Here is a 26,224-nt window from a genome sequence, read left to right as displayed (position 1 = left end):
ATAAAACCAAAACAAGACCTCTGTCTACACACACACACACACACACACACACACACACGCATGCACCCACGTACATAAACACCAAAACATACACCCTCCAGGATATACCAACTGAAGAAAGGTATATTGTTCTTCTTCAGGCAGAAGGTTTGCAGACTTCAGGGAAAAAGTTTTGATTGTTAGGCTTTCAAGTTCAATAATCTCTTCTTCTGCAATGTCTCATCAGCCATTAATCCTATCAAGTGTATTCTCAGACACAGTAGTCCCCTTCTCTAGATTTTGGTCATTTTCATATGCCCTAAATATCATATCCGAACAGATGTGTCAGTCCACTTTTTCACGTAGAATTAAATGGGTTCCTATTGTTAATAACTCGCTCAAGGAAATTCTATCGCTAACACTTGTATTTCTCACACTTCAGCTGTCAAACTGAACAGAACCAAAGAATATAGCACATCTCAGAGGCTTCAGACAAAAAGACAGAGCTCTAGCTAAAGCACACAGTTTAACAAAACTTACCCTGAGTTGTGAAATTGCTGCTTTCCCTTCCTCACTTTCTTCATCAAATTCATCATCACTCCACTCCCAGCCGCCATCTTCTGTCTTATGAAGGCGGCCACTAGAACCCGGCACTCTCCGAACCTGCACATTAGGAAGGGAGATGTGGATTATGGTAGTGCTTGGTATTTACTAGGTATAGTATACATATCTTCTGCTCCTCACTTGCTCTTTGTGCTCTGCTATCGGTCTTTACTCCCACGACTGACTTTCCCTACGCTTCTATACTCTTGAGCCCAAACACCATCCAAATCCTTCTTCTGTGAAGTCACAGACCAAATCTTATCAATGGTTTCATGTTCCGAGAAATTTAAAAGTTTTTTCAGCCCCCAAAATAAATAAATCCAAGATAAAGAAGATTCTGCTTTTTTCATTTTAAAAATCACAATTATGCCTACAGTTTCAAGAGTACTATAGCTGCACAAGTTTTGTTAAGAAAAACAGCAATTTCCTAACTTTTATCCTCTTACTCAGAGGGAGCCGCTTTTAAGTCATTCTGGCTTATTCTTTTTAAATTAACATTCATCTCTCTAAGACTGTGTTCTTATTATTACCCCTTGAATTTTTGGTTTTAGGAATTATCTACTGGACTTCAAGCTATAAAAGATGAGAAGTTAATCTTATTATCAACCCCCCTCTTTTCTCAAGATACATTGTAATTTTGGTTAAATCAAAATTCAGTGTTTCCATGACATGATTGTATAAATGATACAGTTAAGTCTTATTGTGTATTACAATTACTTTCCTCCACTGTATAACTTTTTTGTTTCCCCTATAGTTAATATTTGCTTATTTTTATGTACTTGTCATATTCATCCTCAAATTCTCTGTATAAATCTCCTCTCACCATATTCATATACATTATTAGGTATTCATCACCTTCCTGAGGAAGACCCTCACCAGAGCCTCCCACCTAGACTGGTTTCACACCAGCTCTGGACTTCAGATCTCACTCTATCAACAGCTCTGTTTCCTGGACCACATGACTTCCTTGTTCTCAGTTTAAGCACTTCCTCCATTATTAGCATAGCACATTAACTGAAGCCATGCATTTCTCAACTTTTCGAGTCCATCCCTACACTTCACTTATAGTTTGCCTGGTAAAAAAGTCTGGGTTAGTAGAAAAACTTTCTTTCATAATGTTGCACACAACTGCTTCATTGTGACCTGGCTTCCAGAGGAGCAGTCCGTGATCTTTCCCCTTTCCCTGGAAGCTATGGGATCTTTTTTCTGCCTCCAGTATTCTGAGCTGGCATGGCAATGTGTCTTAGTGCTGGTCTATTTCCATTCATTGCACTAGGGCTCTTTCAATCTGGAAATTCAGGACTATCTGTTTTGGAAGTTTTTCTTGAATTATTTCTTCAGTGATTTCCCTTGTTTTTCTCGGTTCTGCTTTTCTAGAACTCTTTACTCAAAGACTGAACCTTCTCAAATGATCCTCTAATGTTGTTGTCTTTTTCTCCTGTAATCTGTCTCTTGGCCATCTGGGGTCTATTTTCTGGGAAATTTCCTCAGCTGTACCATACAACCTGTGTATTGAATATTTTCATTTCTTCTCTGATGTTTTCAATTTCCAAGAGCTTTTTGTTCATGGAGGTGTCACTGTCTATATGCTCCTCTTCTAAAGTAACAGCTTTAGGGGCGTCTGGGTGGTTCAGTTGGTTAGGCATCTGACTTCGGCTCAGGTCATGATCTCATGGTTGTGAGTTCGGGCCCCACGTCGGGCTCTATGCTGACAGGTCAGACCCGGAGCCTGCTTTGGATTCTGTGTTTCCTTCTCTCTCTCTCCCTGTACCCCACTCATGCTCTGTCTCTTTCTCTCTCAAAAATAAACATGTAAAAAACATTTAAAGTAACAGCTTTATTGAGATATAATTCATATACCATATAATAATACCATTTAAGGCATACAATTCCATTTTTTTTTAGTATATTCAGAGTTGTGAAACCATCTCTACAATTAAATCCAGATCACTTTCCTCACTTCCCGACACCGCAAAAAACACCACATAACCATCAGCAGTCACTGCCCATTTCCGTACAATCCTCCCAGTCCTGGGCAACCTTGCATCCACTTTGTCTCTGTACGTTTGCCTATTCCGGACATTTCACATAAATAGAATCAGATAATATGTGGTCTTTTATAACCAGCTTATGATGAGCATAAGGTTTTAAAGGTTTTACTCACATTAGGACATGTATCAGCACTTCATTTCTTTTTACTGATGAATAAATATTTCATCATATGGACACATGACATTTTATATATCCATTCACCAAGAGATGAAAAATCGGGTTGTTTCCACTTTTTGGTTATTATGAATAATGCTGCTGGGAACATTCCTGTACGCATCTTTGTGTGTACATGTTTTCCATTCTCCCAGGTATGCCTAGGAGTGGAACTCCTCATATGCTCATATGGAAGCTTTGTTGAGTCTTTTGAGAAACTGCCAGACTACTTTCTAACGTGGCTGCACCACCTCACATTTTCATCAGTAGCGCGAGGGTTCCAATTTCCCTACATCTTTATCAACACTTGCTATTGTCTGTCTTTTTTATTATAATCAACCTAGTGGGTCGTCACTGTTTTTGTGTAGTGTGAGGAAAGGGCTCAACTCCAAAATTCACTCTGCTGCCTGCAAACAGTGATTTAATAGAGTCCAGAATTAATTCATCAATTGTGTAACATCCCTTTTCATTCTAGTAGACAGTTCACATAGGCATACTGTGGACTAATGATATTTGATGAATAAAAATATATCAAAGGATGCTAAAGAATTGAAAAAAATGAGTACTATACTATTAACAAAGAATTACTTAACATATACTTTCAAAATGCAGAAGTAAATTTACTCTAACAAATTTCCTAGAAAACTGGAGTTAAATCCCCATTTACCTTTTTAGCTCTTTCAGAAATAGTTGGTGCTCTCTGCAGTATTTTTTCTTGAAGAAATTCTTTATTCTGCAGAGGAAAAATACGTTTTCTTCTTAAAAGAAGCTTTTATTGAACCACAGAAATTGACACAGAATATTCAAGCACAATTAAAATACCATATAGTAACTTTTATAAAGAAGTCTGAGGAACGCTTCCATTCTTTTATTCTGAAATTGAAGCTCCTTTAGTACATTACTACCATGGTTTCACAAACTGAGACAGAGCCTTAGTGTGCTGTATGAATATTATCAATGAAAAGTTTGCTTTACCCTAGGTCCTTTAGGATCATGGTCCCACACTTCCAACTACAGTAACATCACACTTACCCGTTAGCTTTGGGAAATGAGAGTTTAACCAAATTCAGTAGTAAAACCTTTGAACTGAGAGTTCAGTATTTTTCACAGATTGTATTTATAATGGCAATATTCATTGTTCTTGTTCTAAGTTTAACCTGATGTTTAATTTATATGAAAAACACATTTACCAATTCTAAAGCATGTGTCTTAATTACCAAAGGTTGTACAAATAATGCCCCCAGCAATTATTTGATCTACTTTTCCAAACATCACTTTTGGATCACTTTTCCAAACATTATCATCTAAAGATAAAACAATTTCTGAGCAGTGAATCTAATTTAGGTAGCTGAGGTAGGTCACACGAACACATAAAATCAAAAGTTTGCATTTCTTACCTTTGCTTTTTGGAAAAATTTGTGCCTTAACAGTTCTGCTGCTGTTGGTCTAAAACCAGAAAAGAACGTTTTAATAGTTAATTCAAGTGTAACTGTGGGTTTCCATCTTCAAAAATGAGAAAATGAGGGGCGCCTGGGTGGCGCAGTCGGTTAAGCGTCCGACTTCAGCCAGGTCACGATCTCGCGGTCTGTGAGTTCGAGCCCCGCGTCAGGCTCTGGGCTGATGGCTCGGAGCCTGGAGCCTGTTTCCGATTCTGTGTCTCCCTCTCTCTCTGCCCCTCCCCCGCTCATGCTCTGTCTCTCTCTGTCCCAAAAATAAATAAAAAACGTTGAAAAAAAAAAAAAATGAGAAAATGATTTCTTGAGCAGCAAGATAAAATCTCAGTGTTCTCCACTTTCCTTAACGGGCTAAAAAGCAAAAAGCAGGATAAACTCGGTACAAGACATTGAGTAGAGAAGAAAACCCAAATAGAAATGTTCTGATAATAATTATTGTAGGTTCTTTGCAAAATTCATTAGTGAAATGTTTCTTTTGGAATCATGATTTCTTAGTGGCTTCCAATATACTTGCTATTATTTTCTCAAGAATATTATTTCCCAATAATATAGACAATATCTACTTTAACAAGTCGTAAAAATAAATTTAATCTCACATAGAGGAAATGGACCAAATCAAGCTGCTTCTTGCCATGTGGCTGCTTGCCAGCCTTCAACTTATGTAAATACATAGTCTTAAAAATAGATCTGATGGGGCCTGGGTGGCTCAGTTGATTAAGCATCTTGATTTCAGCTCAGTTTGTGATCTCATGATTGTGAGACTGAGCCCTGAGTCAGCCTCAGCACTGGACATGGAGCCTACTTAAGATTCTCTCTCCCTCTCTCTCTGCCCGTCCCCTGCTTGCACTCTATCTCAAAACACACACACACACACACGCACACAAATAGATCTCACAATTTCCTTTAAAAAATTGAAGATTCTAAAAGTAATGTATATATTCCCCAAATTGACTCTAAATTCAGTTTTTAACTGTACAGATAAAGGCATCATCACTGTCAATTGTACAAACTTTTAAATAGTATGTTTGAGAATAAAGAATAAACAATACTACACTTAAGAGACTGGACCTGATTACACCACATATCCCACTATGTAACTCTGAGCAAATCTCTTCTCTAAGGTTCTGTATTACCTACCTGGTCAAGCCCCTGAAGGCACTGGTTCTTAAATACGACTGTGTACGTACTATTCTATCTGGGAGTTTCAAAAAAAAATCCCAATGCCCAGGCTGTACCCCATATCAATTAAAGCAGAATCAGTGGGGGGGGGGGGGGGGGGGGGGCATCAGTAGTTTTTAAAAATTTCCCAGGTGGTTTTAATGTGCATTCACACTTGAGAAGAACCAGGGCTTCAAAGAAGATTGAGAAAACAGATTTGAATGTGCTATGCAAACTGAAAGTAGACTTTACCCTTCCTGTGTTATTAATTATTGTACCAAAAAAAAATGTTTTTTAATGTTTATTTTTGAGAGGGAGAGACACAGAGTGTGAGCGGGAGAGGATCAGAGAGAGAGAGACACAGAATGCAAAGCAGGCTCCAGGCTCTGACCTATCAGCACAGAGCCCGACGCGGGGCTCGAACTCACCAACAGTGAGATCAGACCTGAGCCGAGGTCAGATGCTCAACCAACTGAGCCACCCAGGCACCCCCTCTATGTTCTCATTCAATCAAGATTTCAGTATGGTCAACAGTTTGCATATATACATATGTATATATATTTAATCCAAGTTAGTTACCATATAGTGTAATATTAATTTCAGGAAAAGAATTTAGTGATTCATCACTTACATAGAAGTGCTCATCCCAACAAGTGCCCTCCTTAATGTCCATCACACATTTATCCCTTCCCCCCCACCCACCTCCCCTCCAGCAACCTCAGTTTGTTGTCTGTATTTAAGTCCTACGGTTTGTCTCCCTCTCTGTTTTTATCTTAATTTTGCTTTCCTTACCCTATGTTCATCTGTTTTGTTTCTTAAATTCCACGAATGAAATTATATAATATCTGTTTTTCTCTAACTTATTTCGCATAGCATAATACAGTCTAGTTCCATCCACGTTGTTGCAAATGGCAAGATTTCACTTTTTGATTGCTGAATATATATGTATATATATACATATATGTGTGTATATATATGCGTGAATATATATGTATATATATATGTGTGTGTATATATGTATATGTATGTATATACACACACACACATATATATATATATATATATATATATATATATATATACACATACACACACACACACACACACACACACACACACACACACAAACACACACACACCCCACATCTACTTTATCCATTCATTAGTCGATGGACATTAAGGCTCTTTCCATACTTTGGCTATTGTCGATAGCGCTGCTATAAACACTGGGATACACGTGCCCCATAGAATCAGCATTTTTGTATCCTTTAGATAAATACATAGTAGTGCAATTGCTGAGTTGTAGGGTAGTTCTATTTTTAAATTTTTGAGGAAGCTCCACACTGTTTTCCAGAGCGGCTGCACCAGTGTGCATCCCCATCAACAGTGCAAGAGGTTCCTCTTTCTCCTCATCCTCGTCAACATCTGTCGTTGCCTCAGTTGTTAATTTTAGCCATTCTTACAGGTTTGAGGTGGTATCTCATTGTGGTTGTGATTTATATTTCCCTGATAATGATAAAGTAAAATTTATAGGAGTTCTTTGATAAAACGTGATTGGAAATTTTTGTCTGAAAAAATCTCAATTTCATGCTTATTCTTGAATAAGAGTTTGACTGGATGGAGAATTCTGGGTTAACAGTAATTTTCTTTCGGCATTATTCCGGTATATTCTGGCCTCAACTGATTATTATTGGGAAAGTGGCTATCAGTCTACCTGCTATTCCTCAATAGGTAATCTGCCCCCTCAGTTTGCATTTAATAGATTCTCTTTGCCTTTGTAGTTTCATGACTCGTGTACAAATGGGAAAAGGGAAATACCGCTTGGAATTTGGGGGGATGGTTCTTTAATCTGAGGATATAGGTATTTCATCAATTCTACAAAATTCTCAGCCATTATTTCTTTGAATATTGCTTCTCCCATTCTCTCTAATCTCTCCTGGAAAGTCTCTATATGTGCATGTGTATGTATGTACACGTGGATGTACATATGCATGCATGCACATGCACACACACACACACACACACACACTGAACCTTCTCATTCTGTCTCCCAAATGTTCATCATTCTTTTCTATTTCCATTTTAAAATTTTTTTTTTTTAACGTTTATTTATTTTTGAGACAGAGAGAGACAGAGCATGAACGGGGGAGGGTCAGAGAGAGAGGGAGACACAGAATCTGAAGCAGGTTCCAGGCTCTGAGCTGTCGGCACAGAGCCTGACGCGGGGCTCGAACTCACAGACTGCGAAATCATGACCTGAGCTGAAGTCGGGAGCTTAACCGACTGAGCCACCAGGCGCCCCTCTATTTCCATTTTTAAAAATCTTTCCGTGTTGCATTCTGAGCCATTTCCTCAATATAGTGTAGTGTGATTAAGAGCAGGAATTCTACAGTCAAATTGTATGGGTGGCAATTCTAGCTCCAACATTTTCTGGCTGTGTGACTTTGGGCAATGGTACTTAACCTATGTTTCAGTTTCATTCGTAAAACAGCGAAGATAATAGTGTCATCCTCAAGGGATGATATATGTTAAGATGATGTATGTCCAGTGTTTACAACACTACCTGGTAACTTGATTAGGAGTCAATAAATAATTCTCTTTTTTGTGTGCTTTACTGGCTGTTCTATTTAACCAACCCATCTAAGTTTTTTTCTGAACTTGGAAATGTTCTCAACAAGGTATAATTTTGGCTTACAAACTGGAAATAGATGTTCTACAGCTTCTAGATATTTTTCTTTTTTAAAAAACTTTTTTATTTTGAAATAATTTTAAGCTTATAGGAAGATGCAAAGATACTACAGTGTTCCTACATGCCTGTCACCAGCTTCCCTAAATGCTGACATTTTATATAACCATGGTATAATTATCAAGATATTAACTAAACTAAAAACATTAACATTGCTATACTATTATAGAATTTATTTTTAAAAATATTTATATTTATTTATTTTTGAGAGAGAGCCCGTGCCCATAAGCAGGGGAGGGGCAGAGAGAGAGAGTGGGAGATACAGAATCCTAAGCAGGCTCCAGGCTCCTGTCGGCATAGAGCCTGACGTGGTGCTCAAAGCCACAAACTGTGAGATCATGACTGGAGTCCGACACTTAACTAACCCAGGCGCCCCAATTACAGTCTTTAATATATTAATAGTGGTATAACACTATAAGCTATAGACTTTATTCAGATTTCCCCAGTTTTTGCTCTAACGTCATGTGTCTGTTCCGCAATCTAATTAAGGACACCACGTTTCAATTAGTCTTCATGTTTTTTTACCTCCTCCAATCTGGGATACTTCCTCAGTCGTCCCTTTCCTTACTTGTGAAGAGTGCTGGTCAGGGAGTCTGTAGCTTATTCCTCAATCTGGATGTGTCTGATGTTTTCTCACTACAGACTGAAGTTAAAGATTTTGGGAAGGAACATTTCAGAGGTGATATGCCCTGCACCTTGTATCAGGGAGCATATAATAATCAATATGCCTTCTTACTGGTGAGGTTAACCTGGATCACTTGTGACAGAGATGTCCACCAGGTTTCTCCACTCTGAAGCTACTATATTTCCTTTTTCATACTCGATTCATCAGAAGCAAAACACTAAGTCTAGCCTACGCTCAAGGCAATCCATTAAATTTTACATTTTTGTTACTTTATTTTTCATTGCTAAGCAGCTTTGTTTGTTTTCTTGGTCACAGTCATAGCCTTTTCTTATGGTTTTGATTTCTTCCATTAGGATTTTAATTATTATTATTTCTTAAATTTTTAACGTTTTTATTTATTTTTGAGACAGAGAGAGATAGAGCACAAGCAGGGGAGGGGCAGGGAGAGAGGGAGACACAGAATGCGAAGCAGGCTCCAGGCTCTGAGCTGTCAGCACAGAGCCCGATGTGGGGCTCGAACTCATGGACTGTGAGATCATGACCTGAGCTGAAGTCAGACACTTAACCGACTGAGCCACTCAGGCGTCCCAATTATTTTAAATATACTTATTTTATAGATTCTTCAGGTATCTCTGCATTATCCAAAGCTTCTGGAGCAAGGATTCTCCTGTTCGCTGTGTCTGCAGACTCTAGTTTGCTGTGTACTATCTTACTGTGTGTTTTATAATTTCGGATTGTGATCACTTCAATGTGGCATTATTTGGAGGAACCTCACGGACCTCGAGTTTCGAACAGTTCGAACAGTACAGTTTTCTAGTTGCTTCTGTCAGAAATAAAATTGGCTTGGCAATAATTCTTTTTGACTCTTTAATCTTGTGGGTTCCTGGATAATATGGGTAGTATAAATTCAGACTGTCAACCTACACAATGTCCAGGTCAGAGGATCTGATTATTCAAGACGAGTTTTTGGTGTGTCTTTGTGATGATGGACACATATTTTGTTTTCTGGTCCATCCTTTTACTCAGAAGGCTGACTTATGGAGGTCTTAGTCTGAAGGAGGGATCTCAGTTCAGATCCCCAATGGCTGGACCCAAGATCTCATTTCCAGTCCCACGTGGGAGTTTGAAATCTAACCGAGTAGGTTATTAAAAGGAACAGTGTCCCACTGAGGGCAGCCACAGGAGTGGTTCATGATATTTCTTCCCTGATTTGTTTTTTTTTTTTTTTTTAAGTTTGATAAATTTGTTCAGCATTTATAGGTGTTTGTGACAAAGTCTGTTATTTTAGTTAATTAACTAAAGCAGAAGCAAAAGTCTCCTATCTTTTCTACCAATTTGTTCAGAAACAAAGTTCTAATGGCACAAGTTTGACCTTTGCTACCTATTTTTCTTACCTTTTCTAATATTTCCAACAATAAACTCTGAAGCCCCATTAAGTATACTGAAGACATGACTTCGATTGAAATCTTTTATTTTTGTTGATCTTCACAGAAATCAAAATTTAAAAATTCTTAGTGCTAAAAAACTGAGTGGAATATGTATGTGAAACAGAAAAATGAGATATAGAACAAACTGAACCCTAGTTCAGAATCAGAAGTTTTGGATTCAAGTCCCACCTCAGTGACTAGGTAGCTGGTTGACCTCACAGATAAAAGGTTGTACTCAGTGACTTCCAACATATTTGATTCTGTTTAATTCATAAAGATACACACATTAGATGATCATGTTTATTCACTTACTTGGCATCCAATCTGTCTAGTGTTACCAAGTAAGGGCTATGAATTTTTGGTATGATTACTAAAATCTTTCCAATAAGGAAATACATATATGATTACATGGCCTTAGATATAACATTGGCTATGTGTATTTCTTTTGTTATTAAAATTATAAACAGGGGCGCCTGGGTGGCTCAGTCGGTTGAGTGTCCGACTTCGGCTCAGGTCACGATCTCGCGGTCCGTGAGTTCGAGCCCTGCGTCGGGCTCTGTGCTGACATCTCGGAACCTGGAGCCTGTTTCAGATTCTGTGTCTCCCTCTCTCTGACCCTCCCCCGTTCATGCTCTGTCTCTCTCTGTCTCAAAAATAAATAAACGTTAAAAAAAAATTAAAAAAAAAAATTGTAAACAGCATTAAGATACTTGTTTGCTCATAACTTTTAGGTACAAGCTGAAAACAAGTCCTCCCACTAACTTGGCATTTTATTAACACAGAGAGTTCACAATGTACAGATTTATAAAAACGTAACCAGGAAATAGCTGAACTATTTAGAGTATACACTGTATACTAAAAAGAAGGGAGAAAGTAATTAATTTCATTTCCAATCTAGTGTAATAGTCTCTGTATATTTTTTCTAAAGTTTATATTTAAATAAATATATGTGAATATGCAGAAATAATTTTGTGCGCATGAATGTAGGTATGTGATACTTAGACTTCCCACAATGGTTCACATATTTCATGAAGACAAACGTAACCTTTATCTCATATTTTACCTTTTTTCTGGATCCTTTTGAAGGCACAATGAAATCATTTTCCTAAATGATTTTCCATATTTTTTCAGCATTTCTTTATCTTGAACGCCAGTTTCCAGAGAAGGAGGATCATTTTGTAGTGTCAGCATTAAAACCTGGAAGAATTTTCGATACAACATAAACTTGTGAAAATTCAGTAAAGTACTGTGGCCAAGATTCTTCAATATAGACAACCTCACAATACATGAGGCTATATTTTCTCAAAGTTCACATCTAGACCAGTTGTTTGGAACACTGTTATTTAGACCTTTTCCACACAAACAATATCCTACAGACAGCTGGTTTCCCAGGTAACAGTAACTGTTGCAAGGGCTCAACAGTATTAGCAATGAATGTCCTTTAGTTAGAACCTTTCTTCACAGGGCGCCTGTGTGGCTCAGTCTGTTCAGTACCTGACTCTGGCGTAGATCGTGATCTCATGGTTCCCTCTCTGTCCCTCCCCTGCTCACCCTCTCTCACTCTCAAAATAAAGAAACATTAAAAAACAAAACAAACACAACACCCCTTTCTTCAGGTCCTTTGTCCCCTTCTTCCTTCCTCCTTCCTTCCTTCCTCCTTTTTTTCTTTTTTCTTTCTTTCTTTTCTTTCTTTCTTTTTCTTTCTCTCTCTCCCTCTTTCTTTCTTTCTTTCTTTCTCTGTTTCAAGAGCAAGAAGGGGAGGGGCAGAGAGAGACAGAGAGACAGAGACAGACAGAGAATCCCAAGCAGGCTCTCCACTGTCAGCACAGAGCCTGATGTGGGGTTTGAACTCATGAACCACGATATAATGACCTTAGCTGAAATCAAGAGTCAGACACTTCACCAACTGAGCCACTCAGGCTCCTCCTCTGTCCCCATTCTTATACTGCCAAACTACTTTAAAAAAAAATGTAAAGTCAGGGCGCCTGGGTGGCTCAGTCGGTTGAGCACCCAACTTCAGCTCAGGTCATGATCTTGCAGTTCGTGGGTTCAAGCCCGGAGTCAGGCTCGCTGCTGTCAGCCTGTCAGTGTGCAGCCCGCTTGGGATCCTCTGTCGCTCTCTCTCTGCCCCGCCTCGCTTGCACTCTCTCAAAAACAAACATTTAAAAATAAATAAATAAATAAATAAATAAATAAATAAATAAAGTAGAATCCTAGCAAAATAATAAAATAAAATAAAATAACAAGTAAAACCATGGCTGATTTTACCTATTCCTGGCTCTGTTTTAGTAATCTGGCCTTCTCTTCCCAGAACTCCTCCAGCACGTGGATCCCAGAAATCGCTGATGCTGCCTACTTAATAGAGCTAAAGCCTTTTTCACTTGTCAGTCTTCCACCTTCTCTGCAGTAACTGACTATTTTGATTATTCTGCCCATCCTAAATCTCTTCCTTCTCTGACTTTCATGGCAACATACTAGCTTGATGCACTGAGGTGTAAGTAATGAAGGTCATATCTATGTGGTGGGATTGGGGGTGATTTGTGTTTTTCTAGACTGTGTGACTTTTTTATAAAAGCATAAGCCATTTTTCTTTTGTTTTTTTAAGTTTATTCATTTGTTTTTGAGACAGAGGACACAGTGGGGGAAGGGCAGAGAGAGAAAGGGAGGGAGGGAGATAGAGAATCCGAAGCAGGGTCCAGACTCCTAGCTGTCAGTGCAGAGCCTGACATGGAGCCCAAACCCCTGAACTACAAGGTCATGAGCTGAGTGGAAGTCGGATGGTTAGTCGACTGAGCCACCCTGGCACCCCATAAGCATAAGCCATTTTTCTTTTTTTCTTTTTTTTTAACGTTTATTTATTTTTCAGACAGAGAGAGACACAGCATGAACGGGGGAGGCGCAGAGAGAGAGAGGGAAACACGGAATCGGAAGCAGGCTCCAGGCTCTGAGCCATCCGCCCAGAGCCCGACGCGGGGCTCGAACCTGCGGACCGCGAGATCGTGACCTGAGCCGAAGTCGGACGCTTAACCGACTGAGCCACCCAGGCGCCCCTCAGCCATTTTTCTAAACACAAAGTCAACACTACTTTAAAATAAAATAGGGAATAAAAAGGGGTTGTAGTTAGAATTAACACTTGCTTTTCAGATTCAATTTATATTTTACTGAAATGGAATTACTAAAAGCTGGAGGTATTTCTCATTCCAAGCAAACAGGCTAACATGTATATGTTTGGCTACAATTCTGGAGTCACTGCCGGTAATGGATGAAAAGTAAACCTCATCTCCTCCCCCACCTCCTTTTGAGAAATAAACCATTCCTCTGTCCTCAAAATAGCTTCCCACTTTACAGTTATAAAAACTCATCCTTTTCAAATCCATTCACTCCTAGGCTTAGTCTCTGAAAAGAAACTGGGACATGGGCTGGGGTAGGATGTTGACTGTGAACCTCACCTTCATTGGTGGATATTTATGATAAGGAGCTGCCCCGGTGGCCAGTTCAATTGCCGTGATCCCGAAACTCCAGATGTCCGCTTTGAAATCATAGCCTCGGACCTGTAAAGAACATAAAGATGTACATGATTACTTTTGCCACCCTAAAAGCACTTTTATTTTATTTCTCTTTTTAGTAATCTCTACACCCAGCCTGGGGCTTGAACCCACAACCCCGAGATCAAGTGTTACATGCTCTTATGACTGAGCCAGCCAGGTGCCCCTAAAAGTACTTTTAAAAGGAAGCTTCTAGGGGCGCCTGGGTGGCTCAGTCGGTTAAGTGGCCGACTTCGGCTCACGTCATGATCTCACGGTCTGTGAGTTCGAGCCCCGCGTCGGGCTCTGTGCCGACAGCTCAGAGCCTGGAGCCTGTTTCAGATTCTGTGTCTCCCTCTCTCTGACCCTCCCCCGTTCACGCTCTATCTCTTTCTGTCTCAAAAATAAACATTAAAAAATAAATAAATAAAAATAAATAAAAAATAAAAGAAGCTTCTAATATGTATCAAGAACCACGAAAGTGTTCATAAGCTTTTTTTAATTAAAAAAAATTTTTATACTTATTTATTTTTGAGAGAGAGAAACAGAGCATGAGCAGGAGAGGGGCAAAAAGAGAGGGAGACAAGAATCTGAAGCAGGTTCCAGGCTCTAAACTGTCAGCGCAGAGCCTGACGTGGGATTCGAACCCACAAACCGTGAGATCATGACCCGAGCTGAAGTTGGACGCCCAACCAACTGAGCCACCCAGGGGCCAAGTTTTAAACCATTAAAGTAATCTAGAGTAAGCAAAAGCTAACTATACTTGGTAACAGAAGAAGAAAAAGCAATCCCAATAAATGTTCCCCAGAAATGGTGAAATTAAGTATGGGATACTCAGTTAAAAGAAATGTTACATAGTCAACTAAAAGCAATGTAAATGAATTCTATATGAAAATATGGAAAATCACTTGTGATAAAGCATTTACGAAGAAAAAAGAATACAAAATTCTTCACAAGTTTTGATACTATTATAAAAGTGCATCAACTATGTTTTTTAAAAATTTTTTCTTAAAAAAACATTTTTTAATGTTTATTTTTGAGAGCGACATTTTTGCTCTCTCAAAAATAAATACTAAAAAAAATGTTTTTTACATTTATTTACTTTGGGAGACAGAGAGAGAGACAGAGTGAGCGGGGGAGGGGCAGAGACAGAGGGAGACACAGAATCTGAAGCGGGCTCTAGGTTCTGAGCTGTCAGCACAGAGCCTGATGCGGGGCTTGAACCCATGAACCGCAAGATCATAACCTGAGCCGAATCAGACACTTATCCGACTGAGCCACCCAGGGGCCCCTCTGTTTGGTTTTTTTAGAAAAAGAACTAGAACAAAATTGTTAGGCAGTAGTGGTAAGTCCTGTTTTCCAAATTGTTCTATGTTACGGTATTGTTTTATCCTGTTATGGTACTATTTTAACCTGTTCCATAACTTAAAATGAAAAAAGATACAAGGGGTGTGAATATTTTCAAAGTTCTTAATGTGACCATGTTGCCAAATTTCTTTCCTTTTATACTGGCATGAGCACATTATAAAATTAAATATTTTCATTTTCCATCCTAAGCAACACAGGAGAAGAAATAGGTTGGTGGGGGTGGGGTAGGGTGGGGTGTGGTTTGAGACCTGGAATTAAAGCTCCATATGATGTGCTGCCTTGACATCCAGTAAGGAGGTGGGCCTCTAATGAGCCAAGTGCAAGTTCCCCTCTCCAGTCTGTTCCCAAGGGTAAAGTCCCCTAGCCCAACAACCTTGTTTCTTACCTGGACAAGCAAAGTTCCTGCTTAGCCTTGAGTAGCAGGCTTCAGCTCCTGACCAGCCCTCAGAGTTAACCATATGAGCCAATCACACCCTCGCAAGGAAACCGAGGAGCACCTCGCTCTCTCGATACTACAAAGCCTGTTTCCCACAGCAACCGTTTATTTACTCTCTTCCTGAACACAGCCCCATGTGACATGCAGTGTCCTCCTCCCTGAACCTATGTGTATATGCGACTAATAAACTGCTGTCGGTCTCGCAGGCCCAGAACCAGGTGTTGTGTCCCTAGGGTGGGAATGCTTCCCTCACCAACAGGGCGAATACAGGCATTATAACGGAGTGAAAGTGAATTCGGTTCTACAATACCAACTTTGATGTATTTCTAGGACATTTAGGTAAAACATCTATAGGGAGCTGGAAACCTCCACCTAGAGGCTTAGGAAATAAGACTGGCATGATATACTTTAGAAAATATAATAGGTGAGGGCGCCTGGCTGGCTCAGTCGGTTAAGCGTCCGACTTCAGCTCAGGTCATGATCTCACGGTCGGTGAGTTTGAGCCCCGCGTCGGGCTCTCTGCTGTCAGTGCAGAGCCTGGAGCCTGTTTCAGATTCTGTGTCTCCCTCACTCTCTGCCCCTCCCCTGGTCACGCTCTGTCTCTATCAAAAACTGAATAAATGTTAAGAAAGAAAGAAAGAAAGAAAGAAAGAAAGAAAGAAAGAAAGAAAGAAAGAAAGAAAGAAAGAAAGAAAGAAAGAAAGAAGGAAGGAAGGAAGGAAGGAAGGAAGGAAGGAAGGAAGGAAGGAAGGAAGGAAGGAAAGAGAGAGAGAGAGAGAGAGAGAGAGAGAGAGAGAAAGAAAGAAAGAAAGAAAGAAAGAAAGAAAGAAAGAAAGAAAGAAAGAAAGGGAGGGAAAGAAAAAAGGAAAGAAAGAAGACATATTAGGTGGGAAGTGGAGATGAGACACATCAGTGAGAGAAGAATTCGAGAACAAGGTCCTGGGACATAGAAGGAAAGACAGAAAAGAAGTCAGAGAAACGGCCTGACAGGTAGGGGAAGAATGGGGAAAACTACACTAGGGAAGCTGAAGACGTAAATCAAGGTGGAAAGGTCCAAGTGCTTCAAATGACAGGACAACAAACAAGTACAACAAGGAATAAGGAATGAGCATAATTTGAGAATAGCAGAGTATCCGTAAGGTGGCTAGATGAGCGACATCTGACTGCAGTTGTTTCAGAGCAAACGGAAATGGAGTTGTGGGCAAAACCAGTCCTTCAAACACCAGAGCAGTGAAACTACACGTACAAAGATTAGGTCATTTAATTTGTAAAGCGGAAACTACTATCGAACCAGTCTTCATTATATTATTGCTTAGGTTGTGTGTGGTAGAAATCCTGAGTTTTATATATCATTTACAAAGATCTACAGGCTTTTTGCTGCTGTTGTTAACGGTGGACGGATCCTTAACCAAGGAACAGAGACACGGATCTCCCAGAGTTAGTGTAGCACATGTATCCCCTACTTTTTTTTTTTTTTTTAAATGTTTATTTATTTTTGAGAGAGACAGAGACAGAGTGTGAGCAGGGGAGGGGTGTGAGTAGGGGAGGGGCAGAGAGAGAGAGAGGGAGACACAGAATCCGAATCAGGCTCCAGGCTCCGACTGTCAGCACAGAGCCCGACGCGGGGCTCGAACTCACCGACCGTGAGATCGTGACCTGAGCCGAAGTCGGACGCTTAACCGACTGAGCCACCCAAGCGCCCCTGTATCCCCTACTTTTTAAAGGTTCCCGTTAAGTCACCTGGCTTCTATGGAAGACCTACAGTAGTGCCTGTTTACTGAAAGAAATCCAGAGGATTTCTACTTTTGTGAAAAAGGCAAAAAGCGAAAACGGCTTCGAGCGTTTTCTCCTATAGCCAGCCGGCATGGAGGTAGTGCGCAGAGCCGCGAGACTGGTGCCGCCCAGCTCCTTCCCCAGTGTGTGCACATCTGCTCTTTATCTCCATTTATTTTGTGCATCCAATAGCAAGATGTGTTCTCTGCTTTCAGAAAAGCCTAAAAGAAGTTATTTCTTAGGTCTGGGAACGCTAAACAATTTTTCCAGATAAATTAATGGTAATTGCTCCTTCGTTTTGCACCATTTCAGCTTATCAAAGGTTTCACAGGAACAAACTGCTCTGCCTTAGTGGGGGAACCTGTATACCAAACAGAAGCAAACACTACTCCGTTTTTTCCATTCTGTAACAAAACCCTAAGCCATTTTTAAAAGACAAAAGACAAAGAGTACCTGTTCCATAACTTCAGGTGCCATCCAGCAAGGAGTTCCAACAAAGGTCTTTCTCACTTTATTTCGGGTAATATCACCACCAGTTGCTAAAAAAGCACTAACCCCAAAGTCTGAAATAGATATGACGGCAAGGTATTAGAAATACGGCAACTAACACAAGTAAATAGGAAAATAATATAGTTGTAGTCCTATCCACAAACAACACATTTTCTCTTCTTTCCACTGAGGTTCTTGACTAAATTAAGACACAGTTTAACACAGACCCATCCCAACAGATTTTCATCCTTGCTCCAATCCATTCTATTAGCGTAGTCCTTCCAGACTAAAAGTCTATACCCATTAACAGTAACCCCTCCTTCTCCTCCCCAGCCGCGGGCAACCATCATTCTAACATTCGGCTTCTATGATTTTGAATACTCTTAAGGACCTCAAATAAATAAAATCATACGCTATTTGTCTTTTGTAGCTGGGTTATTTTACTTAGTATAATGTCCTCAATGTCCATCCATTTTGTAGCATATGACAAAATTTCCTTACTTTATAGGCTGAATAATATCCCACTGTATGCATATACCATATTTTGTGTATTCTTTCAATCGCTGAGGGACATGTGGGCTGCTTCCACATTTTGGCCATGGTGAATAATGATGCTATGAAAATAGGTGTCCTAATAATTATATGAGTCCCTGCTCTCAGTTCTTTGGGATTCTAAACGCAGAAGTGGAACTGCTGGATTACACGGTACAGTAATTTTATGTATGTATGTATAAATGTATGTACGTAGAACAAGGAGGGGGGAAGGGCAGAGAGAGAGGGAGAGAAAGAGACAGAATCCTAATCCCAAGCAGGCTCCACGCTGAGTGTGGAGCCCGACCCGCTCAATCTAAGGACTGTGAGATTATGACCTGAGCCAAAATCAACAGCCAGACACCGAACAGACTGAGCCACCCAGGCACGCTGGTAATTTTGTTTTTCATCCTTTGAGGAACTGCCATATTATTTTCCACAGCAGCTGTACCATTTTACATTACCACCAACAGTGGCCAAAGGTTCCAATGTCTCCACATCATCTGCATTTTCTAGTCTTGGGTTATTTTTTTTTCTTTTTTTAAAAATTATTTTGAGAGAGAGAGAGATTGAGAGAGGTAGTGCACACGAGCAGGGGAGGGGTGGAGAGAGAAGCCCAACTAGGCTCTGTGCTCTCAGCACAGAGCCCAATGTGGGGCTCCATCTCACGACCACGAGATCATGACCTCTGGAGCCAAATTCCAGAGTTGGATGAAATCAGGAGTCCACGCTTAACCAACTGAACCACCCAGGCACCCTGGGGGTTTTTTGATAGCACCCATCCTGATGGCTGCAAGACGGGATCTCACTGTAGCTCAAATTTATATTTCCCTAATGATTAATGACGTTGAACATCCTTATGTGCTTATCAGCAATCTGCGTATCTTTGGAGAAATGTCTACTTACGCCCATATTCTTAAAGACTCAATTTACTTAAACTAAAAACAAAAATAGTTCACCATTTTTCCTATCCTGTATTCCTGCCTCTGGCAACCACCAATCTGTTCTATCTATCTATGAGTTTGTGTCTAATATAAAAAATTTTTTTTAATGTTTATTCATTTTTGAGAGAGCACGAGCAGGGGAGAGGCAAACAGAGAAGGAGACACAGAATCTGAAGCAGGCTCCAGGCTCTGAGCTGTCAGCATGGAGCTGGATGCGGGGCTTGAATTCACGAACCCTGAGATCATGACCTGTGCCGAAGTCAGACACTTAACCGACTGAGCCACCCAGGTGCCCCAATGTGTCTAATACATATATTAGGTTTCATTTCATTATTTGTCTGACTTATTACACATACGACAAAACCCTCAAGGTCTATCCATATTATCATAAATGGCAAAATTTCATTATTTTCTATGATTGAATAGTATTCCATTGTATGTATACACCACAATTTATCCATTCCAAGACCTTTATCAATGAGATTACCATCTATGTTTTCTTCTAGGAGCTTTACCATTTCAGGTCTTACATTCAAGTCTTTTTTTTTTTTTTTTTTTTTAAACACTTATTTTTTGAGAGACAGAAACAGCGTGAGCGGGGGAGGGGTAGAGAGAGAGGAAGGCACAGAATCCAAAGCAGGCTCCAGGCTCTGAGCTGTCAGCACAGAGCCCGATGTGGGGCTGGAACTCACGACCCTGGGCTGGAATTCACGAATGTGAGATCATGACCCAAGCTGAAGTCAGACGCTTAACCAACTGAGTCACCTAGGCGCCCCACATTCACGTCTTTGATACACTTTGAGTTAATTTTTATCTACAGTGTGAGACAGTGATCCAATCCAGCTTCACTTTTTTGCATGTGGCTGTCCAATTTTCTCAATACCACTTAATTAAGATACTGTCTTTTCCCCATTGTATATTATTCGCTATTGTAAATAATGCTGCAATAAACATGTATATTTCTTTTTGAGTTAGTGTTTTTATTTTCCTCAGATAAATACCCAGAGGTGGAATTACTAGATCATACAAAAGTTCTACCATAAATTTTCTGAGGAACCTCCATACTGTTTTCCATTGGCTGCACCAATTCACAGTCCCACCAATAGTGCGTAAGGGTTCTGGTTTTTCCACATCCTTGCCAGTGCTTGTTATTTCCAGTCTTTTAGATAATAACCATTCTAACAGGTGTGAGACATCTCGATGTGTGTGAGGTTCTGATTTGCATTTCCCTAATAACTCATTTATCTGTTGGCAACTGTATGTCTTCTTTGGGGAAAATGTATGTTCAGATCTTCTACCCATTTCTTAATCAGATTGTTCATTTTTGATATTGAATTGTAGGAGTTCTTTATATATTTTGGATATTAGTCCCTTACAAGATATATGACTTGTAAATATTTTCTCCCATTCAGTAGGATGCTTTTCATTTTGTTGATATCCTTTGCTGTATAGATTTTTTTTTATTTATTTAAAAAGAATCTTTTTTAACATTTACTTGTTTTTGAAGGAGAGAGAATGTGAGCAGGGAAAGGGCTGAGAGGGAAACACAGAATCTGAAGCAGGTTCCAGGCTCTGAGCTGTCAGCACAGAGCCTGACGCAGAGCTCGAACTCACAATCTGTGAGATCATGACCTGAGTGAAGTTGGTCGCCCAGTCGACTGAGCCACCCAGGCATTCCTGTACAGATTATTTAAAAAGATTTTTTTTTAATGTTTATTTATTTTAGAGAGAAAGGGAGGGAAGGAGGGAGGGAGGGACAAAGAGGGGGAGTACAGGGGATCTGAAGCAGGGTGTGCTGACTGCAGAGAGACTGATGCAGGACTTGAACCCATGAACCATGAGATCATGACCTGAGCTGAAAGTTGGGATGCTTAACTGACTGAGCCACCATGCGCCCTGCTGAGCACATTTTTTGTTTGATATTCCTATTTGTTCATTTTGTGCCTTAGCTGCTTTTGCTTTTGGCGTCAGATTCAAAAAATCACCAAGACCTGTATCAAGAGGCTTGCCATCCATGCTTTCTCTTAGGTATTTTATGGTTTCATGCCTTACATTCATTCTTTAGTTCAACTGGAGTTAATTTTTGCATATGATGTAAGATGGTGTTCTAGCTTCATTCTTGTACTTGTGGCTGTTTAATTTTCTTAACACCATTTATTGAAGAGACTATCCTTTCCCCTTGTACACTCTTAACTCCTTTATGATAAAATTAATTGCCTATGTATGTATGGGTTTATTTCTGGGCTTTCTTTTCTGTACCATTAATCTGTATGTCTGTTTTTATGCAAATATCATACTGTTTTAATTAATGTAGCTTCATACTATACTTTGAAATCAGGGAGCATGATGCCTCCGGCTTTGTTCTTTCTTAAGACTGCTTTGGCTATTCAAAGTCTTTTATGATTCATACAAATTTTAGGATTGTTTGCTCTATTTCTCTGAAAAATGACATTATAACTTCGGTAGGGGTTACACTGAATCTGTATATTATTTTGGGTAGTACATCTTAACAATATGATTTCTTCCAATTCATAGGCAAAGAATATCTATGTCTTCAGCTTCTTTCTTTAATGTCTTGTAATTCTCCATATACTGACTGGTCTTTCACCTCTTTGATTAAATTTATTACTAGATATTTTACTTATTGTGATGCAACTGCAAATAGGATTGTTTTAATTTCTCTGATAGTTCATTACTAACATACGGAAATGCAACATATTTGCATGTACTGATTTTGTATTTTGCAACTTTACTAAATTTGAATATTGTAACAGTTTTCTGATGGGAGTCTTCAGGGTTTTCTGTGTTCAATATCAAGCCAACTGCAAATGGTGACAGTTTTACTTCTTGCTTTCTAATTTGGATGATTTTAATTTCTTTATCTTGCCTAATTGTTCTGGCTAGTACTTCCAACTACATTGAATAAAAATGGTGAGAGTAGGCATCTTTTCCTTGTTTGTGATCTTACAGGAAATGCTTTCAGCTTTTTGCTACTGAGTATAACATTAGCTGTGGGCTTGTCATATATGGCCTTTATTATGTTGAGGTATGCTCCCCCCCTATACTGGCTTCATTGAGAATTATAAATGGATGTTGAATTTTGCCAAATGTTTTTTCCACATGTTGATCTGATACAATTTTTATCCTACATTTGGTTAATGTGGTATATCACATTGACTAATTTGCAGATGTTGAACGAACCTTGCATTTCTGGAATAAGACCCACTTCATCAAGGTGTATGGTCCTTTTAATAATGTATTGCTGAACTGAGTATACTGATATTTGTTGAAGATTTTTGCATCTATGCCCACTAGAATATTAGCCTATAATTTTCTTGTGGCATTCTTGTCTGGTTTTGGTATCAGGGTAATGCTGCCTTCATAAAGTATGTTTAATGTTTCCCACCTATTCTATGTTTTTTGAAAGAGTTTGAGAAGGATTGGTATTAATTCTTCTTTCGAAGTCTGGTAGAATTCACTAGTGAAGCTGAATGGTACTGGAGGGTTGGGAGGTTTTTGATTACTGATTCAACCATTTTACTAGCAACTGTTCTGTTTAGGTTTTCTATTTCATGATTCAGTCTTGGTAGGTTGTATGTTTCCCGAAACATATCCATTTCTTCTAAATTGCCCAATTTGCTAGCATATAATTGTTCACAGTAGTTTCTCATGATCCCTTCTATTTCTAACTTTTTTTTTTTATTTCCTTGAATCCTCTTTTTCTAGGTGAATCTAGCTAAAGGTTTGTCAATTTTATCTTTTCAAAGAACTAACTCTTAGTTTCAATGATCTTTTCTATTGTTATTGTAGTCTCTATTTATTTCTGTCCTAGTCTGTTATTTCCTTCCTTCTGCTAAATAGGTCTCATTTGTTCTTCTTTTTTCTAGTTCCTTGAGGTATAAAGTTGTCTGAGACTTTTATTTCTTGGGGTAGGCATTTATCCATGATGTACTTCCCTTGTAGAGCTGCTTTTGTTTTCAGAACCAAGAGATTGGTGATTTGGGCGGGGGATGGGAATTGGGAAAAGAACTGCTTTTGTGGTATCCAATAAATTTCATACGTTACATTTCTATTTCCATTTGCCACAAGGTATTTTTTTTTCTTCTTTGACCCAGTGGTTGTTCAGCAGCATGTTGCTGAATCTTCATATAGCCCTACATTTTCCCATTTTCTTCACATAGTTAATTTCTAGTTTCATACCACTGTGGATAGAAAAAATGCTTGATTTCATTTCAGGTCTCTTAAATTTATTAAGACTTATTTCGTGGCCTAATATATGATCTGTCTTGGAAAATGTTCCATGTGTACTTGAGGACAGCGAATATTCTGTTGCTTTGGGATGTTAAGTCTAACATATCGTTTAAGGTTGATGTCTCCTTATTGATTTTTCTGTCTAGATGACCTACCACATTCTTATTATATTGCTGTCTACTTCTCCCTTCAGGTTTGTTAATATGTACTTTATACAACTAGATGCTTCTATATTGGGGCACAATTTTTACAGATGTTTTATCCTTTTTTTTTTTTTTCTGGACTGACCCCTTTGTCATCATGTAATGCCCTTCTTTACCTCTTATTACAGTCTTTATTCTGAAGTCTACTTTGTCTGATTTATCTACTTCACTTGTGATTTTTGTAACCTGAATCTTCTCTCATTTCTTCTTAGTCCACTGAGCTAAAGGTCTGTCAATTTTGGTGACCTTTCCTAAGCATCACCTCTCTACTGCTTTTCTATTTTCTATTTCCTTTATCTCTTCTCTAAATTTTATTATTTCCTTCCTGCTACAGCTTTGGGTTTAGTTTCTTTTTCTAGTTAATTTGCTATCTTATTTTTTAAATAAAGTATCTACAGCTATAAACCTGCCCCTTAGCCAACAGTTTTGCTATGTCCCATAAATAGTGATTTTGCTCTCATTCATCTGTATTTTTAGATTTCCCTTGCGGAGTTTTCCTTTATCCATTGGTTGTCTGAGTGTGTGTTATTTAATTGCTACAAATTTGTGACACTTTTAGTGTTCCGCTACTAATTTCTAACTTTATCCACAGGGGTCAGAGAGGGTATTTTGTATGTTATCTTTTAAAATCTACTGGGACTTAATATGTGGCCTAACATGGTCTACCCCAGAAAATAACTCGTGTGCACTTAAGACGAACGTGTATGCTGATCCTGTTGTATCGTGTGTGTGTCTGTTAGCTCTAGGTGGTGTACTGTATTAAATGTTTCATTTCCTTATCTCCTGTCTGTTGTGTCCATTATCGTGGAGTACTGAAGTCTCCCACTACTAACGTGGAGCCACTTCTCCCTTCAATTCTCTATTTCCTTTCTATATTTTGCTAGCTATGTTATTATGTATATAAACATTTATAATTGTTATATCTTTTTGCGGTATTGAACCTTTTGTTAATGGGTAATGTCCTGATTTTTTTTTTTTTTAATTTTTTAAAATGTTTGTTTGTTTTTGAAGGAGAGACAGAGCGTGAGCGGGGGATGGGTAGACAAAGAGGGAGACACAGAATCCAAAACCGGCTCCAGGCTGTGAGCTGTCAGCAAAAAGCCCGACACAGGGCTTGAACTCACAAACTGAGCTCATGACCTGACCTGAAGTCAGCTGCTTAACCAACGGAGCCACCCCGGTGCCCCTGTTTGGTAAACTTTTTTCATTTAAAGTTTATTTTCTCTGATATTAGAATAGCCACCTCTGCTCCCTTTTGGTTACTATTTGCATGGAGTATCTTTTTTCCATCCTTTCACTTTCTTTTTTTTTAATGTTTTTTTTTTTTTTTTTTCGAGAGAGAGAGAGAGAGAGAGAGAGAGAGAGAGAGAGAGAGAGAGAGAGAGACTGACTGTGGGCAGGGAAGGCGCAGGTAGAGAGGGAGATACAGTATCCGAAGTAGGCTCCAGGCTCTGAGCTGTCAGCACAGAGTCTGACGTGGGGCTTAAACTTACAAACTGTGAGACCATGACCTGAGCCAAAGTTGGATGCTCCACCTGAGCCACCCAGGCCCTCCATCCATCCTTTCACTTTCAATGTATTTGTGTCTGAGATCTAAAATTAGTCCCTTACAGAGAGCATATAACTGGATTAAGTATTTTGTTTAATCTGTTCTGCCAATCTGTCCTTTGATTGGAGAGTAATCAACTTACATTTGAAGCAAGTACTGATGAGGAAGAACTTCTGTCACTGTGTTGTTTTCCATGTCTTCTAGTTTCGTCCCTCATTTCCCACATTACTTTAGTTACTTTTTGTTGTGAAAGGCTTCATTTTTTTCTCATTTCCTTGTGTTTATATTCTATAACCGTTTTTTTTTTTTTTTTTTTTTTGGTTACCACAGAGATTACATTTAACATTCTAAAGTTGTAACACTTGAATTTGAATTTATACCAGTGCAGAGGTGCATGGATGGCTCAGTCAGTAGAGCATGCAACTCTTGATCAAAATCAAGCGGTAGTGAGTTCAAGGCTCATGTTGGGCATCGAGGTTACTTAATTAAAAAAAAAAAAAAAGTTTTTTTAAAATCTTGAATTTATACCAGGCTAACTACAATAATACAAAATCTCTTCTCCTTTATAGCACTATGCCCCTGTTGGTTGTTATCACAAAATTATAACTTAATACACAGTGTTCAAATATGAAATGATAATTCTTCTAAATATATTGGTCTCTTAAGCAGAAAATATGTTTTGGAATCACAAACCAGTTAACAGTAATGACTTTGAGACCACTGTTTTTAGTAATGTATTCATGTACAAAACAAAAAGTGAAGTCACAATCCACCATTACAATAATACTAGCTTTTATAGTTGCCCATGTATTTACCTTTATGAGATCTTTATTTCTTCACACTGCATCAAGTTACTGTCTAGTGTCCTTTCATTCCACCTTGTGGGACTCCTGTGATCATTTCTTGACAGCAGATCTATCAGAAACAAAGTTCCTCAGCTTCTGTTTATCTGGAAATGT

At 39.0% G+C, this 26,224-nt stretch overlaps 1 protein-coding gene across 2 annotated transcripts in view; it reads right to left on the bottom strand.

Moving 5' to 3' along the window:
- OXSR1 (oxidative stress responsive kinase 1) overlaps positions 1 to 26,224 on the bottom strand; it is a 103,604-nt gene that overhangs the window by 16,389 nt on the left and 60,991 nt on the right. For both annotated transcript variants that reach the window (XM_058729419.1, XM_058729420.1), the window contains 6 exons: positions 17,752 to 17,861; positions 13,647 to 13,748; positions 11,261 to 11,394; positions 4,185 to 4,233; positions 3,455 to 3,520; positions 520 to 642 (listed from right to left, as the gene is read on the bottom strand). In XM_058729419.1, the coding sequence (XP_058585402.1) occupies positions 520 to 642; positions 3,455 to 3,520; positions 4,185 to 4,233; positions 11,261 to 11,394; positions 13,647 to 13,748; positions 17,752 to 17,861 (584 nt within the window). The remainder of the gene's footprint in view (positions 1 to 519; positions 643 to 3,454; positions 3,521 to 4,184; positions 4,234 to 11,260; positions 11,395 to 13,646; positions 13,749 to 17,751; positions 17,862 to 26,224) is intronic.

The sequence above is a fragment of the Neofelis nebulosa genome, chromosome 5 (assembly GCF_028018385.1).
Source record: "Neofelis nebulosa isolate mNeoNeb1 chromosome 5, mNeoNeb1.pri, whole genome shotgun sequence".
NCBI lineage: Eukaryota > Metazoa > Chordata > Mammalia > Carnivora > Felidae > Neofelis > Neofelis nebulosa.
Note: the sequence above shows the minus strand (reverse complement) of the source record. Positions and strands in the feature narration are given on the sequence as shown.